Source organism: Eumetopias jubatus, unplaced genomic scaffold (genome assembly GCF_037043125.1).
Source record: "Eumetopias jubatus isolate StellerSeaLion01/CBP00866 unplaced genomic scaffold, mEumJub1_p1.0 scaffold_1, whole genome shotgun sequence".
NCBI classification, from domain to species: Eukaryota; Metazoa; Chordata; class Mammalia; order Carnivora; family Otariidae; genus Eumetopias; species Eumetopias jubatus.
In genome coordinates, this window is record NW_028274807.1 from 104,177,489 (window position 1) to 104,197,870 (window position 20,382).

Genomic DNA, 20,382 nt, shown 5'->3' on the forward strand with positions numbered 1-20,382 from the left:
AAAGTAAATAGAATGGTGGTTTCCAGGTGCTGGGGAGTGAGGGTAATGTGGAGATATTGGTCAAAGAGTAGAAACTTCCAGTTAAGACAAATAAGTTCTGGGGGGATATATAACATGGTGACTACAGTTAACAATACTGTATTATATACTCGAAAGTTATTAAGAGAGTAGATCTTAAATGTTCTTACCATTCATAAAAAATGGTAACTGTATGAGGTGACAGAAGTATTAACCAACACTACTGTGAATCATTTCATAATATATAACTATCAAATCATGTTGTACACCTTAAACTCACAAGATATTCTATGTCAATTATGTCTCAATAAAGTTGAGGGAAAAAAGACTCAAATGCTTCATTACATTCTCTAACTCCATAAACATATTTAACCTAAAAATATTTCACCATTTTCATGACATCTACCTTAAGCATTTCTTGTCTGAATTGGCTATTAAATATTTCCTATATACAAAGTAAAATTTAATCTCCAGTTTAGAGTGAAATGATACTATGTTAAGGGGAGAAAAAAAAACAATTTCAGAATATACATGCTACTAAGTTTGACAACAATAATTCTAAAATAAGCAATGTATATATTCCCTCACTAAATACAAGCATTACATGTTCTACAGATGCCTGAAATTTTAAAGAAGTTTTTAAGGTGATATTTTCCCAGAATTTTTCAGTAAAATACCCATCATGTTGCCTTTTTAAAAATCTTCAAAATTATATAGATTAGATACACAGCAATATATCTAAAGATAAAAATGTAAACTACCTGGCAACTTGCAGGCTTGGGTCAGAAGAGATTAATAAAACTAACAGGGAATAGCTTGCAAAAATGCTTTGTAAACTGAATAGTTATAGAAGCGCAGAACATTATTAAATCAGCAAAAGTCAATTATAAAGCGACACAAATATCTGTGCTATCGTTTATAAGGGCATGATAGTTCACATTTTTGAAGTTTATGATATTCAACTTATTAAAAAGTAAAATTAAATTTTAAAAATATAATGTAATTTTGCTTTCTATAAGCTGGAGTGAGTTCAATCCAGTTCTGAATTAGTAATATGTATATTTTAAAAGACCAACTTTTTAGTTTACTAAAAATGAGAAACATTAAATTACTCATTCATACATCTGACCAATAAAAATTTACTGAGCACAATGTATAAAGTTCTCAGTGCCAGAGGTACAAGAATAAACAAAACATATTAAAATCCTTGCCCTGATGCAGCTTACTTTCTAGTGGGGAAAGATAATGAAAAATGCAAATAAGTGAATAATGGTAACAGTGCTAAAGTAGAAAAATAAAGCAAGCAAAGGGGACAAGGAGGTATGTGTCTAGCGGTAAAATACAATTTAGCCGGCTGACAGCTGAAGGAGGTGAGAGAGTAAGTAGCCATTTCAGGGGTGAGCATTCCAAGCAGATGGAAAAGCAAGCATTAAGGGCTTGAAGGGGGAAGTGTCTGCTAAGGCTGAGGAATAGTGAAAGTAAAAATGAAAGGTAACAAATGATGGACCAGATTCTGAAGGGCTGTAGAGGCCATTAGAATGATTTTGGCTTTTAGTCTGAATGAAGAAGATACTGGAGCAGAAGAGTGTTATTTCTGATTCAGGCTTTAAAAGGATCATTCATTCTAGATGTTATGCTAAAAAATAAACTACTACAGTGGGGCCAATGGAGGCAGGGTGACTAGTTTAGAAGCTATTGCAATAATCTAGGTGAGAGATGGTGATGGCTTAGTCTAGGGAAGTGGCAGCGGAGGCAATGAGAACGAAGATTCTACATTTGTTTTGAAGGCAGAGGCCCCAGAACTTGTTGATGGAACTACTGTGAGAGATAAGAGACAGAGTGGAGTCAGAACTCCTTAAAATCCATGAAGAGTGGACAAAAGAAGATTATAGAGGGAAGCTGAAACTTGGAGAAGGGAATGACACCAGAGTATTTCACTGCTTTTGAGGCTTTGGCCCAAGGGTGGACCATGGTTGTGGCAAGATGTGGCTGAATCTCAGAAAAAAGCCTGTGGTCTTTTTGGCCTGATGACCAGAGAGAACTCAGGGCCAGCACTGCCACTGAAAGTAAGGGGGAATCTTGGAATACAGAGAACTTGGGGGGGGGGGGGCAGGGCGGATGGCAATTCAGTGTAAATTCTACCTAAGTCTCTGGCTGACTGTCAAACCATGTTTGCTCGGGACCTACTCACAGCAGTTTGAAGAAAATAAAATAATTTTAAAATAAACTGGCATTTCAGCTGTTGCCCAACATTGGTGAGAAAAAATTATAATTTATGGCCATCTGAGTTAATTGCCTGCTAAAACAAAAACAGAAACACTCTTCAAAGGAATATAATAGAGTATTCACAACAAAGTATTTGCAATGTCTAAGACACAATCAAATAATCATTCAATATCCAAAGAACCAGGAAAATGTGACCCATCATCAAAGGAAAAGACAATTAACAGTGAAGTCTACGTCTATCTTGTCAGTTCGAATGCAAGAAGGAATACCAAAGAGCATTATCAACCCCAGGCATGGCCAGACTGGCCAAGGAACAGGTGGGCCTAGGTTCAAGGGATAGGAATGCTTATCATTCAAAGGACCCAGCAGGACAAATAGTTGACTAGCACTACCCTAGAGGTATCACCAGATGTACTTAATGAATTCTCTAACATAAAGAATACAAATTCCTTTTTTTTTTAGATTCCAAGTCTCTTGAGATAGAAAAGACCAAAGGAAGCAGCACCAGAACACCTGCTAGCATGACCTCATGGGTCTCCCATCAACAGCATCCACCTTCTCAGGAGAACCTGGTCCCAAATTTTGCCCCTAAAAAACCTTCACTTGCAAGCCATCCAGGAGTTTGGGACTTTTGAGCATTCAATCCCCATTTTCCTGGATGGTCCACACTGCAAAAGCTCCATGTCAGTTTTTTTGGCTTGCTGCACATCAGGTGGATGAAGTCTCATTTGTTTCGGTTACAACAGTGATCAACCTTGAGATGAATCAGATATTGAAACTAGCACTAAATAACTTCAGAACAGCTATTATAACTATGCATAATGATATACATGAAAATACAAGAAATTTTCTTAAAAACAGAAAATCTCAGTAGAGACAAATACAAAAAAGAACAAAATAATAATTTTACAACTGAAAAATAACAAATTTAAAAATTCATTGCATGAAAATCACAAGATTAGTGAATATGAAGATTGGTAAAATAGAACAATAGAAATTATACAAACCCAGAGAATTAAAATACTTTTTTAAAAAAAGAAGGGGGAGTGAAACCTATGCATTAAGTTAACGAATGCTTCACCAATCTACCCTAAGATAATTCCAGCTAACCTGATTGATTTATGGGCCTGTTCTGCAGAAGTTGACTGACCACTGATGAAACTAGCTAAGATGGAAGCATACTGGGAGAATTCTTGCAGTTGCACAGAAGGGATCAAATGGGAATGAAAGTAATCTCTGTCACTACACACCCTAGATGTCCCCCAGCTTGTCATGCTTACCCCACTATTTTATGAACATATGTCCCATGAGGAGTCATGATTCCTGAATGTGCATGCTCAGAAAGGAGGACCCCCCCTTTGTCCTTATTTTCAATCAGCATATTCCATTCAACTTACATACCCCATGACATCTTGATCCCTTGTCTTTATTTATTTACTTATTTTGACCCCAACCTTTCAGGGAGGCAGACTTGAAAAATTTTCTCCCATTTTCTTGCTTGGCACCCTGAAATAAAACCCTTTTAGTTTGCCACAAAACCGGTGCCAGTGTTTCCCCTGCCACTACTCAGGGAGCAGCCTGGTATCCCTCTAACTAAGGCTATTTTCCCCATGCCCAGGCATGAGCTTACAATAAACACTATTCACACCATCCTTGGCCTCGTGTCTGTTTCTATGTGCATTAGAGTCAAAGAACCCTGAGGTCAGTAACATAATATGTAAAGCAGAAAAAAGAATAAGGCAGACTTGAAGAAATTATGGCAAACTAACTTCCCAAATTTGGGGCCATAAATCTGCAGAGTGAATAAGATCAGTGAACCCCAAACATGAAAAACACGAGGAAAATTATGCCTACTCACATCACATTCAAACTATTGGAAACCACAGATAAAGAGAAATAGTGAAAATCGGAGAAAAGTAACACATTCCATACAGGAAAACAATAATTTCAATGACTATGAGATTTTCATCAGAAAAAATGAAAGCCAAAAGACAGTGAATATCATCTTTAAAGTGCTGAAGGATAAGAATCTTGAAAGATATCAACCTTAACCCAATTTATATGTATAAAACACTATATCCAACAACTGTAGAGTACACATTGTTTTCAAGTACACATGGTACACTCATGGACACAGAATATAAGGTGGGCTGAAAACAGCTCTTAAAACATTTTTACAAATTGAAATCATATGGAGTGTATGTGTCAACTTCCTTGTCCAAAAGATACGGAGTAACAGACACTGACTGGATTTAACCTCCTGTCTAGATATAAGAGGGAAGAGAAGGGATGTGTGTTGGGGGGGGGGGGGGCAGGGAGAGGGAGAGAGCGAGAAAGAGACAGAGAAAGAACTTTCAAAACACTGGACATGGGGCAATGAGGAACGATCCCCCTGAGACAGGAGAGAAAGGAAGAGCATCCTAAGATTACTACAGTTGCTGGTGGTGCAGGGAAAGAAAACCCTATTGGACTCCTGGTGGAAGGAGAGCTTATTAGACTCTGGGTGGAGAAGATGGAGCTGCCAGTTCTGGGAGACAAAGACACCTACAGTTTACAGGAGAGAGTACCAGAGATAGAGCTGCACAGAGAGCTCAGTGACCTGTGGAAGATCCCCTTTAAAATACTAACTGACAAACACATTTGAGAAACTACCCGAGCCTGAGAGAAGAACCACCCGATCCCTACTGTTAAAATAATACTTCTTATATGAAATAAACTTAATAAAAAATGTTGAATGTTGAGTGAATTCAAATGTCTATGTGCCTTTTCTAAAACCAAATTACACAATAAATTTAAATACCATAAAAATCTCTTGCAAAGTGAGGAGGTAATAGAAAATAAAATTTAAGAAAAGACAGGCTTAGGCAAAATATGTAATGTTCAAACCCACATTATGAAAAATACTTACCTCTTTATGTTTTTAGATATCTTCCTAATAAGTAATTTTAATTCATAGTATATAAAATGTATTTATGAATATTCATAGCAAGGTATGTTTATAAATGTGCTTGCCTTTCTAAATGAATACTATCCAATAAAGTTACCCAACTTTAAAAAGTAGAAATATCCAACAATTGTATCCATACATACAAAAATTCTCTCATCTAATCAACAATGATTTGCTAATAAGCCCTATTTACTTTTCAAGGTCTTTGATTAACATTTTCAGAATGCCTTTAGAATGACCATAATAAACAAGTCATTTTTTATTATGTATTTTTTCAAGTAGGCTCCACACCCAATGTGGAGCCCAATGCAGGGCTTTAACTCATGACCCAGAGATCAAGACCTGAGCTGAAATCAAGAGTCAGATGCTTAACCAACTGAGCCACACAGGTGCCCCAAACAAGTCATCTTTTAAAAACAATTCTAAAAATTCTAAGGCCTTATCAACCTTTCAGAACCACTACATAAAACTGAGAAATGATGACCATTTCAAGCATTACTTAAGAGAATTTTAACAGAAGGAGTTAATTATCTCCTTTGGACTAGCTTTGAGCCAAGAAAAAGTACACTTATATGGAGCTTCTACTATCACATGAAGAATTATAAGGGATTTATAGGCTTTAACATATTCCTTTCAGGAGGTACTTTAGGAACAACTATATAGAAAGTGTTTAACAAGTATTAACATTAAATCAAATTCTCTAATTTTAATTCAAAACTAAAAGTCACCTTGTTTTTTAAAAAGATTTAATTTATTTACTTCAGAGAGAGAGAGAGCGTGAGCAGGGAGAGAGGGAGATTAAGCAGACTCCTGCTGAGCCTGACGTGGGGCTCAATCCCAGGATCCTGAGATCATGAATTGGAGGCTTAACTGACTGAGCCACCCAGGTGCCCCGAAACTAAAAATTATTGTTTATGAGCATATGTAATATATCACCGGCATACTAACAAAAAAAAAATTCTGAAAACATTACACATGTGTATGGTTTTCCATCCAGATAATATCTGATTAAAGTTTGCTTAGATGAACTGAATATATTAAACATAATATATAGAAGTAGAGAAAGTTAGCCTGAAAGATTTTGTATACTATAAAGTTCCCATCAAAGTCTGATTAATTCTTTCTATATCAAAATTTGCTATGGGGAAAATTGGGTATATTTTATTTGGTTAAAAACTATAGAACTAGATGTGAGGAATGAGTTTTAGTATATACCTTCAGTGGTATATAAATGCTCATTTACACAGACTACTAGTGACATTTATTCATCCAACCAACTGTTAATAAATAAAGGCTCCTAACACCAGGGTATTGTGCTACTTTGGGAAATATAAAGTTGACAGACCTTACCTACAGGGGTTTATCAGCTAACAGAAGGAATCAGGCATGCAAATGGTCCTAATGAAACATTTATAACTCCTGTGAATACAAGCTAGAATATACACAAAATTTTAGAAAATCCAATCCAATAATATATAAAAAGTACACTGCATTCAAATGGTGTTTCTCCCCAAAATGTAAACAGGATTGGTTTAACATTTGAAATCGACCAGTGAAATTCAATGTATCAACCAATGAAATTCAACATACCATCTCAAATGATGCACAAAAAGCATTTGACAAAATTAAACATTCATTCCTGATAAAAACTCAAAGGAAATCAGGAATAGAAGAAGAATTCTTCAATCTGAAAAAGGCATCTATGAAAAGCCTATAGTTAACATCTTGTATAATGGTGAAAGACTGAATGCTAATCTCCCTAAGATCAGGAATAATCAAAGGATATCCACTCTTACCACTTCTATTCAAAATTGTGTCTGGAGGTTCTAACTAGGGTAATAAGATAATAAGGCAAGAATAAGAAATAAAAGGTCTTCAGATTTAAAAGAAGAAACAAAAACTTCATCATAGACAACATAACTGTCTATGTAGAAAATTCCAAAGAATCTTACAAAAACAAGCAATCTTTAAGTGAGTTTAACAAATGGCAGGATACAAATTCAATATTCAAAAAAGAATTGTATTTCTGTATACTATCAGTATAATTTAAACAAGAAAATCTAATATTTATAATGGCACCCCAGAACATAAAATGCTTAGGAATAAATCTAACAAAATATATATCTATATGCTGAAAACTATAAAACTGAAAAACAGAGACGGACAGCTATCCTATGTTCAAGGATGGAAGAGTCAATTCTCTACAATGCTGATCTGTAAAGTCCTCATAACCCTAATAAAAATCCCAGCTGGGATTTTTTTTTTTTTTGGTAGAAATAAATAAGTGGTTTCTAAAGTTTATATAGAAAGGGAAAAGAACTAGAATAGCCAAAGCATTCTGAAAAAGAAGAACAAAGGGAAAAGACTCAGTAACTGATTTTAAGACTTACTACTATAAATCCAAATGTAATCATGGCAGTGTAATGCTGGCAAAAGGACAGACATGAAGATCAATGGAACTGAATGGAGAATTGAGAATAGACCTAGTCACATAAGTTCAAATGATATTTTACAAAGTTACAAAGACAATTCAGTGGAAGAAATGATCTTTTTCAATAAATAGTACTAAGACTATTAGATATCCACATGCAAAGAAAAGAACCTTAACCCATATTCACACCATATACAAAATTTAATTAAAAATGGACCAGATCTAAATATAAAATCTAAACTCTGAAAATTCCAGAAGAAAACACAGACACAAACCTTTGTGTTTTCTGCTTGGGCAAGAGATACGACACTAAAACCGCAATACATAAAGGAAAAAACTGATAAATTGGACTTTAGCATATTAACTTCTGCTCTACAAAAGATACTGTTAAGAGAATGTAAACATGCCACAAAATGTGAAAAATATTTGCACATCATGTATCTGATAAAGAACTTTTATCCAAAAGATATAAAACTCTCAAAATTCAGAAACTGAAGAATAATTCAATTTTTAAAAATGGGAAAACAGAGTCTGCAATGGCAACTAAGCACATGAAGAGATGTTCAACATTCATCATGAGGGATATTACTAAAACCACAGTGAGACACCTTTACACACCCATTGGAATGACCACAGTAAAACAAAAACTAATAATGCCAAGTACAGACAAGGATGTGGAACAACGCAATTTCTCATACATTGCCTTTAGGAATGCAGAATGGTCTAGCCACTTTGGGAAACAGTTTGCAGTTTCTCATAAAGTTAAACATGAAATTATCATATTGTCCAGCAATCCCAGTCCTAAGTATTTCCCAAGTGTAACAAAAACTTATATCCATACAAAATCCTTTTAACAATGTTTTAATGGTTTATTCATAATTGTGCAAAATTGGAAATAATCTAAACACCCTTCAATTAATTAACCCACACAATGGAATATTACTCTGTAATAAAAAGGGAATAAATTTTATATAAGCAACAACATGGGTAAGTCTCAAAAGCATTATGCTAGGTCAAAGAAGCCAGACTCAAAAAGCTACATATTACATGATCCTATTTACATGACATATTAAAAAAGTCAAAACCGTAGGGACAAAAAATAGATCAGTGGCTTCCAGGAGCTAGAAGTGGTAGGAGGGTTTGCCATTAAGGGGATGGGAAAATTCTGAGGGATGATAAAATTGTTCTACATCTTGATTCTAGGTGTTATTATGCAACTGTTTATATTTGTCAAAAATCAAAGAACCGAAACTAAAAACGGTAAATTTTACTGTATGTACACTATTAATTTTTTTTAAATCATTGTTTGGAAAATAAACAGGCAAGGCATAGACAAGGAGAATATATAAAGTACATATCTGACTTGTATTCAGAATATATAAGTAACTCTCCGAGTCAATAATATAAATAATTCCTTTTAAAAACAGGCAACAGATAGGAGCAGATACTTCACAGAAGTATACAGATGACAACTGCATGAAAAGATGCTCAACTTCATGAGTCGTCACAGGAATGTGCACTAAGGTCAAATGAAATACAACACATTGAACAGGATGGCTGAAATTAAACAAGAAAAAACCCAACAACATCAAGTGATGTCAAGGAACAAATGGGACTTACATGCGCTGCTCATGGAAATACAAAATGGGACAGCCACTTCAGAAAACTTCAGCAGTTTCTTATAAAGTCAAAGCTACACTTAACTATGTATATAACCAACAAATCCCATTCCCAACTATTTACTCAAGAGATATGAAAATGTTTATATAGACTTGTACTCAAATGTTCATATAATTTTTATTCAGAAAAACCATAAACTGGAAACAACCTACCTGTCCAGCAATTGTTGAATGAATAAACAAACTAATCTAGCTATACAATGAAATACTACTCAGCAATAAAAAGAACTGAGGCTCATATAACAATGAGAACAAACCTGAAAAGCACTATACCAAGTCAAAGAGTGCAGACACAAAAGTCTACATACTGTATGGTTCCATTTATACGGCATTCTGAAAATAGCAAAACTATAGCAACATAAAGCAGATTAGTGGTTGCTAAGGTCCGAGACGGGGAGAAAAGAACTGACTTCAAAGGAATATAAGGGAGTCTTTCTGGAGTAATGTAAATGGTCTTTATCAAAAATTTTGGTGATAACACAATTGTATACATTTGTCAAAACTCATTGAATTTCATACTAAATATTGGGGAATTTTATCATGTTTAAATTAACCTGACACTTCCATAGGTTTTCTTCATATCTACAGAAAAATTAAAAAATAAAGACAAGCCAAAAAAATATTTTTAATTACCTTAAATCCTACTGCCCAGGGACAATAGCCATTACTCAGGATATTTTTCAATGTAACTTTTGGTTCAACTACAACTTTAACTTTTGGTCAAACCTAAACTGGGATCAGATCTTTCACGCTGTTTAGAAGCCTCCATTTTTTCAGTTCCAAAATATATCACAAATATATTTCTGTTCTAATAAATACACTGTGTACATTAAAAAAGAAAAACAGATCATGCTATAATTCTCTTAGTTGTGAATGAAAACCAGAATTCTCACTGCATAATGTCTTTTTGTTGCCATTAAATATTTCAACATTTGCAAAACTTGTTTTTATTACCATATAACTTAATTTAATTCTCAGGTCTTGGATTCTCTAAGGAATGTATTTTCTAGTTTTGCTAAATAAAATTCAAAGAAACCTTTTATAAAAATAGAACAAAATCTTAACTCTTATGGACAAGTCAAAAAATAACAGTTAACATTAAATAAACATTAATGAAAGAACTTTTGGAAGAGAGAGGATTATTTGTTGATTTGTTACCATCAACTCTTTGTAAATTTGGGGGAAGATGCTGTACTCACACACAAAAAGGGCTACTCTATTTAAACAGTTTTTTTTTTTTATTATTATTATGAAAGAAAAAAGAAACCCCAGGGTCTAAAATGTAATGAGTGATCCTATTAGTTCCACCAGACTAAAATCATACAGTCTACGTATGTGGTCTTTTCAGCCACATCTGTCATGAACCATTTTTACATCACAAAATGCAAAATACTGAGCACTGATTTACTAGATGAGACCTGGGAAAGAATACATCGTTTGATTTCCTCCCTAAAAGAAAAATTGGCTCATAAGAAGATAGGTGACAGTTCTTTGCAGAGCATACTCAGAACTTACCCATTTCAGAATCAAATCATAATAATCTGGGCAACAAAGAGAAAACCACAATGAAATAGAGGATGAAATAAAATGAAAAGCAAAAATCTCAATCATGACTTTCTTAAAATTCAAATATTTTGCTTGGCTAGGAAACATGCATTATTTATTAAAAATTATACTATGTGTAAATGTATAAAAGTGCTCACCACATAGTAGATGCTCAATAAATGGCACTCTTATTAATTTTAAGTACTTCATGAAACACATTTTTATTAAGCATTTTATATACTGATCTGATATTCCTCCTTTCAAAAGCTTTCAGCTACACTAAAATGGCATTTTTACTTACTATAAAATGTACTGTATAGAAGAGTTTTGAATTCATTATTTCTTTGACTTATCTGAAATCTGCATTAATCACTTTTTGGTAAACTTCTTTACATAGTGTTATTTTACCCTTGTCAAAAAAAAAAAAATCCAAACACCAGACTTATAATTTCTCTTATAGGAAAAGGTTACCCATCATCCCAAATTTTTTAATGGCTTAAATTAAGAAATATTAAAGGGTGATTAATAAAAAAGCTCATTATATAATTCTGCTTTAGATAAATTATTTACAATGATTCTAAAACCACTGAAAAAAACCCCAGCACACTCGATATATAAACAAACATCCAAATCTTATACACTTGTCAGTCTTTCAATAATGAAGTCTGGGGAAAAATAAATTCACAGACACCCAAGTGAATTGGCAACTGTAAGTGACAGAAGCCCTTCTAAATCCTCTGTTTACACTGGGGATTAGTGGAGTAGATTTTGAGTTGCAAACTGAACAGTCCATGGTCAAGGGAACCTGCTCCCTGTCAGCCCGCAGGGCATAAGGACAAAGCATGGTCCTGGTAGGAAGTGACCCATAAACGTATTCCTACCCAGGATTTATACAAAGCCAGTCTGCCTCACAGAAACTCCATATGACCATTAACTGGCCTGCATGGCCTGCCAGGAGGCCTAATTACAGGTCTACAGAGCCCAATAACAAAAGCTGAAGGGCTTTAGCCTAGGGATGATCTGCTTTATACTGACTTGAGAGAGTCCATATAGAGGACCCCAAAGAAAGAGGTTTAGCTTTAAAATTCTCCCCAGAGATCCAGCATTGTACTCGAGTCTAGAAAGCCCACATGCAACATACTTCAGCTAGGCTTAAACATACCACCCTCTCAAAATTAACATTCAACTACTGTCTGCTTAACATCTGCTCAAACATGGCAAGTTGCTGTGATATTGTTAAGACTCTAGCTGATAGCTTTCTTCTTACTAAATATTATTAAGGATAAATAATAGTCATTCAAATATAAATGTGTAACTGATGCTAAACAAGTAATATACTTTTTAAACGCAATTTACTTAATGATTCTCTTTAGAAAGCACTACTTTTTGAATTAACACAGAGCCAAAAACCATTTTCATTGCTGGAAATTGGAAGTTAAATTAACATTATCAATTTGATTTCACATAAAAGCTATTAAATTTTAGGTACAATTTCTAAAATTTGCAGAAACCATGTTTGGTGAAAAGGTTTAACCAATGCTCAAGTCAATTAAACTAATTAAAGTTTTATTCATTTGTTTCTTTTAAAAAGCACTATTCTTAATTCTTGATAACTTCTGTTTATGTATGCTGGTAGGAGGGGAATGTTTTGCTCAATGTCTCTTCCTTAATTACCTCATCACTATGGTGATGCCATAAAAAACCATTCCTACTCGCTAACAATTATAGAACACTTGGTTACATGTTAGGTGCTGATCTAAACACTGTTACATTAATTTATTTAGTTCTCATAAAAACTCTAAAGGTACCTAATTTCCCATTTCATAAATGAAATAACTGAAGTTCAGCAGTCTTTAACATCTCTCTCCCATGGTTTTGTGAGTAAATAATGGAGCTGGGAATGGCACCCAGGCCATCTGACTTGAGAATTTCACCACCATACTATATTGCCTTTGATATCAATTGCTAACATTTACTGAATACTTACTATGTACCAGGTACTGTTCTAAGTGTTTTACAAATGTTAACTCATTTAAACTCTGTAACAACCAACCCATTAGTTATGTACTATTAATATCTCAATTTTATAGTTGAAGAACTAAAAGAGACTACTTACAAAGTTAGCTAGGGAGGCTGAGTATGAATCTAGACTGCCAACCTACTATCAAAAAGAAGCCTACAACGGGGAAAAAAGAAGTCTGAAACTACTTATTTTATGAAATGGAAATTAACTTTTCAATCACTTGCTCGATTTTTTAGGTCTGCCCCACATGAAAAGCTTTTCTCACAATAATCAGCCTATTTCTTGGAGCCACAGATCAGTGATCAGAAACCTATAGAGCAAAATCTCTGTTGGCTTTAAATCAGGGTAGCAGAATGGTTTTCTATGCTCCCCAGAAACAGTTCAACATTATCGTGGCAATGTCCTTTGTAATTCTCAGAATCACAAATATTTACAGTTAGATGGACTTTAGAAAAGTACTGAGACTTCTAAGATCGTATGGCCAAGAAAAGAAAGGGTTAGGAATAGGTTTCCACGTACGTAATGGGTAACTAAGAGAATAAAATCTAAATTTAACATGCAGCAAAAGAATTGGGATGGAATGAGGCACTTATGGCTTATTCCTAAGCATAGCTCCTTGCCTGGACATAGTGTGAACGTGTGTGTAACTCATCGGTGTTTCACAATACTTACCCAGCTTCTATCTCAGCAAGGGTAACTGAAATGTTAAGTCCCTAATGAGGCTGAAGATCAAAAAACTGTTGACCATAAAATGTTACCAGGATTTTTCAAAATTATCAGAAATTTTGCTATTATGAACACTCTAATAGTTAAGGAAAAAACATTTTTTTTTTTCTGGCTCAAGCTTTAATAATTTTTTATTATCAATCAGAAAAACTCATTTCAGAATCAAAGGCTTGCTTGAGGATAGAAATTATTTTATTGTAAGGTAACTATAGCACTATACCTAACAAAACAAAGTATGTATTTGGTAATATTTTCTATCATCCTTCTTTCTGCCCAACATAACTCAGGGATTTAAACTATGGATAGAAATAGCTCAGGAGTCAGAAATCATGGGATTTGGGTCCTGGTTCTGTCACTTACTAGCTATGTGGCCTTTTACAAACCACTTATGCTTTCAGGATATTTGTAAAATGGAGTTAATTAGCTACCCATGCTGTGATGTGAGTCAAATGATAAAAGATTAATGAATGTACTTTAAAAACTATAAAGCAAAACAAAAAGGTTGTAGACATTATTTAGAAAATGAAATATTATACAAAAATTTTATGATAAAGGTTATTTACCATTCATGCACTAAACAAAATTTCTATTTTTTCTTATAACATTAGAAATAGAATTTTAAAGGTTACATGTGTCAATAATTCTATTAAAAGTAAAATATTAAAAAGATTTTAGAGAAAAATGTGTTTTAAAACCATGTTGTAAGAAGGGTCATCTCTTCATACTGATGAAAAATATTTACATTTTAGAAAAATCTCTCCTCTAAATTCTTCTTCAAACCTACGCATACATATGGCATAAGATTATACTGTGTTTTTGTACAAAACCCCAATGTTTGGACTGCTGCTAACAAGTCAAACAAACAACAGTGAAAACAAGAGTGATGGAGACAAGTCTTTTAAGAAAACTTACTAACTTCCTTCTTCCTCCTGTGTGATATTCATGTTTCATTATGTTTTCTGTTATGCACTACCTTAAAGTTTAAGATTAAAAAGTCAGATTATTGGCCAATATCTTCTACTTTAGAAGCCAGAGAATTTTTTTGTGTATCTATTTTAAATGAATCAGTGGTTAAAATGAGCATACCACCATTTAAAAGGTTTAATTTTCAGTTATGTCCAGATTGTTTCTTCACAATGACTTGTTCAGCAAAGATTAATACCTGGATTCTTATTTGGCATAGTACCACTCTCTATAGATGCTGTTAAAACTCCTGGGAAAGACTTAGAAGTTTTAGTTCTGGTTCCTGGCCATCATGTTTATTATTTCATTGGGAAAATAAGTCCAACACTCATGAAATAATTAAATATTAGTATCAGCTATATGTGAGTAAATATCAGCATAAATGGTATGTGCAGACAAGGACAGAAAGAACTCAAAAAAGAAGAGAAAAGATTATGTGCTGGAATGGTCACGAAAATCCTGTGGAAATATTATTTGAGATTTGTTTTGAAGTGTTTAGAGGTGGGAAGAGGGAGGAAGAAGTCATTTCTAGAAGAGAAAAAGTCATGAGCAAAGATCCATAGGTAGAAAAGAACAAGTAACTCAAAGAATAATGAGAAGCTCAGAAATGAATTCTAAAAAATGCAGAAGAATGAGTAACTCAAAGAATAATGAGAAGTTCAGAAATGAATTCTAATAAATATAGAAAAATCTGTGGATCCACCATACAGAACATTGGAACCTTAAGCACAGAAGTGCAAAATTAATTTTGTAAGAAATGAGGGCCAGTGACTAATTTTGAGCCAAAGTAGTAGCATGACCAAATGGTGGCTGAGAAAGAACCATCTAGCAGTGGTTATCACAAAAAGCAATATGGAAATTAACATTTTCTGGCGGCTACCATTCACCAGGCTCTGGGCTAGACATTTCACATATTATACTTATCTTCACAAAAATCCTATAAAGTAGTTATAATCTTGCCCCTTTTCAAATGAGTAAATTATGGTACAGAGAAGTTCCCAAAGCTAAATACTTTCAAATAGGTAATTTAAATGTGTGATGTGGTTTAGCTGAAATAGTAGGGGACTATCCTCCTACACTGCTGATGAAAATGTAATATCGCTCAGACACTGGAAAAGTTTGGTGAATTACCAAATGACCGCACAATTACACTTCTAGGTATATACCACCCAAAATTACAAAATAGGTACCCAAACAGTACACGTATATGCCTGTTGATAGCAACACTTACTCGCAACAGTGAGAAGGTGGAAGTAACCCAAATTTCCATCAATATATGCATGGATAAATAAATGGTGTACATACAGACAACAGAATATTATTCAGCCATAAAAAGAAATAAAATACTGATATATGCTACAATGTGGCTGTACCTCCAAAACATTGTGCTAAGTACAGAAGCCAGACACACAAGGTCACACATTGTGTGATTCCATTATATATATCCATGATAGATAAATCCACAGAAACAGAGGACAGACTGGTGGTTGCAGGGGGTCCAAGGAGTGGAGATAAACTGCTTCTCAGGTAAGAGGTTTTACTTTGGAGTGATGGAAATGTTTTGGAAAGTTATACAGCACCGTGAATGTATTTAATGCCACTGGTTTGTTCACTTTAAACAATTACGATTAATTTTATATCATGTGAATTTCACCTCAACAAATTACTTTTAAAAAAATAGAGAACTATAGTAAACTAGAAAATATATACATTTGTCATGGTCCATTTTTTAAAAATACTCTGTTTTGGCTAACCAATAAACATCAAGGTCACAAAGAGTAGGTAGTATAAGTAGGCTTGGAATCCTTCCACTTTTCACTACCATCTCCAGAGAAGAGAACTGAAGCAAGAGACCAATTAGGAAGTCACAGATTAACCTTTGGGTGAAATGTTTGGCATCTAGACTAAGGAGATGGCAGTGGGAAAGATAATAAAGGGCTAAATATAAAAAATACTTCAAAATAAGATCATTTATTCTAGGTGAATCATTGCCTCTTAAGAAGTCAAAGATAAAATTTCAAAGTTTTGCATCTTAATAAATGGGAGAATGGTAAAAGCATTTTTAAAACGGAAAGGAAAAGAAAGCATGGCACAAAGGGTTAATAGGATTTACTCAATATCATAGGGTAAGCCATTAGCTGAGGTTACAACTTAAAGATTCTGTCTTACAAATTTATACAATTCTGCAACCTTCTGTGTCCTGTTGCCATTTGAAAACAACAGAAAAGCAATCTTAGATATAACCTTAACTTCACATCACCTTTGAATTAAAAGTTAAACAAGAGACATGAAATTTGGTTTCAATTGTAATTTAGTAATGAACATGAAAAAAGATTCTATCTAAATCTGAAGATTGAGCATAACAAAGTATAAATACGTAAATTTAATGTATAAAAAATATGATCGTAACAAATACAATAAAATCTATGACTTCAAATTCATGTTTGGTATAATATGCATGATACCCTACAATTACATTTTGCTTAATGTTATTTCACTCACACATGTGTTTTGAAATCATACCACTAATAATTGTTGCCAAATGTTCTAAATATATTTTAATTCCAAACCAATAACATTATTAACATTCACTCATAAATCAATAACAATGCAATGGTTACATATAAAACTTTCTTCTGGGACCTGAAGTTAGAATAAAGGACTAAGTAGCTTCAGGATTTTTTTATATAGAAACCCTATCTACCAGATTATAGTAACTATAAAGCTGAAATAAATCCTGTCTCAAGAATCTTTACAGCCTTAAGTCTTTCCTTGTACTCAATTTTAAGGCCCAAAGTCAAGGATGTTTTCCCTGAGAACCCAAGTAAACTTCCTCCAATGTGACAAAATGGGTGCTACCAGACCTTCCTATACAGGTACCTCAATCATAGGAGTAGGCTAGACTTTAATAGCAAGACTTCCAGACTAAGCTCAAGTTCGTTTTATTCCCCCTTCCTTTATTTATTTGTTTTTAATAATACCATGAACACCTTGTATTCTTCACTGAAAGAGATCCAGAACTTTGAGAATAAGTTCTGTATTTGCTTATATCCTACTTCCCTATCCATCCACCTACTTCTCTCCAAGTCCACACGTTCTCATTAAAAGCAGTACTGGATGTTTTCCAAAGGGGTGTAAATATGTTATGTCATATTATAAAGCAATATATTCATGGAATTGGCATCAAAAGTGAAGTCTTGGTAAAAATGTTTAATACTGGAAATGTAAAGTAGTGCAGTCCTTTTGCAAAACAATTTAGCAAAAATGCATAAAAAGTCACTCTAAATATTAATAACCTCTAACCTCATAAATTCATTTCTATAATCAATTCCAAGAAAATAATCTAAAATATAAAAAACATAATTTGTAACAGGATATATATCATAGTGTAACTGATAAGAGGGAAATGCTGGGGACAACATGTTAAATAAAGAAGAAAATTATTAAGTAAATAATGCTACATGTAGCTAAGGTCTGTCCTTTGCTTATCCAGCTAACGTAAGTTTTCTAATTTGTAAAATTGTCATAATATTTTGAATGCATCTCAAATTCACAGAACCTAGCTCTTTATCCATAACAGAATTTAGATGGTTAAATTAAATTATGAGGGGTGACAGCTGGGACCGATATAAGCAAGTTATATACTATGAGGTTTGGAGTGTCAGATCTGTTTTATAATGTGCTTCAAAATCATATTAAAAGATAAAGACAACTGTATAAAACTATGAAATGAAATTCTTTATGGTTATAATAATGGAAACAAATATTTCCTGAACTAAGCACCATAAAAATTTTCTTTAAGAGTTTGTCCATACTCAAATTATGAACTGGAAATAATTTTTCAAAGCAAAATGCTACTAAAGAATCAATGTACATTATGTAAATGACAGAGAATCATATTAACTAGTTTATCTTACAGTATATTTGAGTCAAAATATGAAAAACCTGACAGCAAGCAAAACTGTAATACTATGTAGAAATTGTAATTTCTACATAATTAAAGATAAAATGAGTAAAAGTAATACATAAAATATAATGATTTTTAAAGAAATATGGACTGGTATAGAGACTCACAGTCAAAATATTTATCAATTTTTAATCCCTTTATTTTCTATTAGTGATTTAGGAAGCTAGTATATCATTTACACTGGTGCTCCCAATCTTTAAACTGTGGAGACTCGGTAGGAGTTAATCCAAGAAATCCTTGAATCAATATGCACATATGTATTTTCTCAATCAATGAACACTAAAAATATAACTACTATCATCTGGTAGTCCGAAATTACTTTTGATGTTAAAATAGAATTCTCACTTTCCAATTGGAAATTATGGACTCTTTACAGATCTTTAAAAAGCAAATAATTTTAAGAAATATGTACTACTTTGGCATTATTATTCTAACCCTCCCTCATGCTTAACCTTAACAACTTATTTTAAAAAGTTACATACATTTTGAAGAGCACATTGATATTTAAAGTAAAATATCAGTACTTAGAAAAGATAACATTGATCTTTCACGTTTTTTGAAAAGGTAAAATATTTAATGTCTACATAAATCTAGGCATTATATGTAAAATCAAAGTCACTGCATTACTGTATCATTGAAAAACAAAACATACGGTATTTTAAGGTTAGATAGTACCCAGAACAGTCCAATGAGTTAGTCCAATGCAATTGGAGAAATTACTATAGTACATTTACCTTGTTTCCTTTAGAACAATGAAAACGTGATTTAAACTCACACTTTATACAAAAGTTAAGCCAAAATAGATCATATATGGTCTTAAATGCAAAAGTATAAAACTTTTAGAAGAAAATATAGGAGGAGATTTTCATGATGTGATGTGGGGTTAGGCAAAGAATTCTTAAATATGCCACCAAAAGCAAAGTCAATAAATTGGACTTTATCAAAACTGAAACTAAAATTGAAGCCAATTTTATAAATAAAAAGGTAAAGAATGACTTTTTAGCATTATACTGTAGCAATAAATATTTCCTATAAAATATGGCCATACATATAACCTAAATTTCATAAATTTGTGAAGATATATGAAAATAGGTGTTTTTTTCCTTTGACCCACCTGTAAGCATGTTAAGATTTATTTAGTACTTTTTCATTTAAATAAATTATGCACTTACCAGCAGCTTCAAGAACCAGCTGTAGTCTGGCTTTGGCCTGTTCAGCTGGTGGCTAAAAATCAACCATAAAGAACATTTACAGGTCAGTTTTAATATAGAGAGCTTTAAATTAATGTATTATTATGCAAATATCAGAAAATTTAGAGGACTTTATCTTATCAAGCTTAATATCCATCCACATCTTAACAAAATTCCATCAACAAAATTCCAACAACAGCTCTACTAATCCTCTCACCACAGTAATCAAATCACACTTTTCATTAATATGATGCAAGAATGAATTTCTTTCATTTTTTTACTGGAAAAAGTTTTGTTTACTATCCAACATCAATCAGCAATAGCCTAAATCAGCACCTAAATCAGTACCAATCAGCAATAGCCTAAAAACTGTAATTTAATAATGAGGCAAAACCCACATTGTTAATATATTTAACAACATATTATCAAGTTCTGTTGTTTTTTTTTGCATTTGGAAAGGTGTAAAGTTATCTATTAGAATTTAAGCAGCAATTTGATGTCCAATACTTCAGGCAAGTCGTATCCTAAAACCAAATATTTTTTGCTTTCCTAACTATTTGCAAGGGGCTTTTTGCTTTCCTAACTATTTGCAAGGGGCAACTGTGATGAAGATAGGACACAATTAGAGTTACGTGCTTTCAATTCCTATTAACAGTCCTAAAATTGT

The 20,382-nt window shown here is 33.2% G+C and overlaps 1 protein-coding gene across 1 annotated transcript in view; it reads right to left on the reverse strand.

Annotated features, from left to right (window-relative positions):
• RSRC1 (arginine and serine rich coiled-coil 1) overlaps positions 1-20,382 on the reverse strand; it is a 429,365-nt gene that overhangs the window by 155,773 nt on the left and 253,210 nt on the right. The window contains exon 6 of the mRNA XM_088023061.1: positions 19,698-19,749. Within this exon, the coding sequence (XP_087879187.1) occupies positions 19,698-19,749 (52 nt within the window). The remainder of the gene's footprint in view (positions 1-19,697; positions 19,750-20,382) is intronic.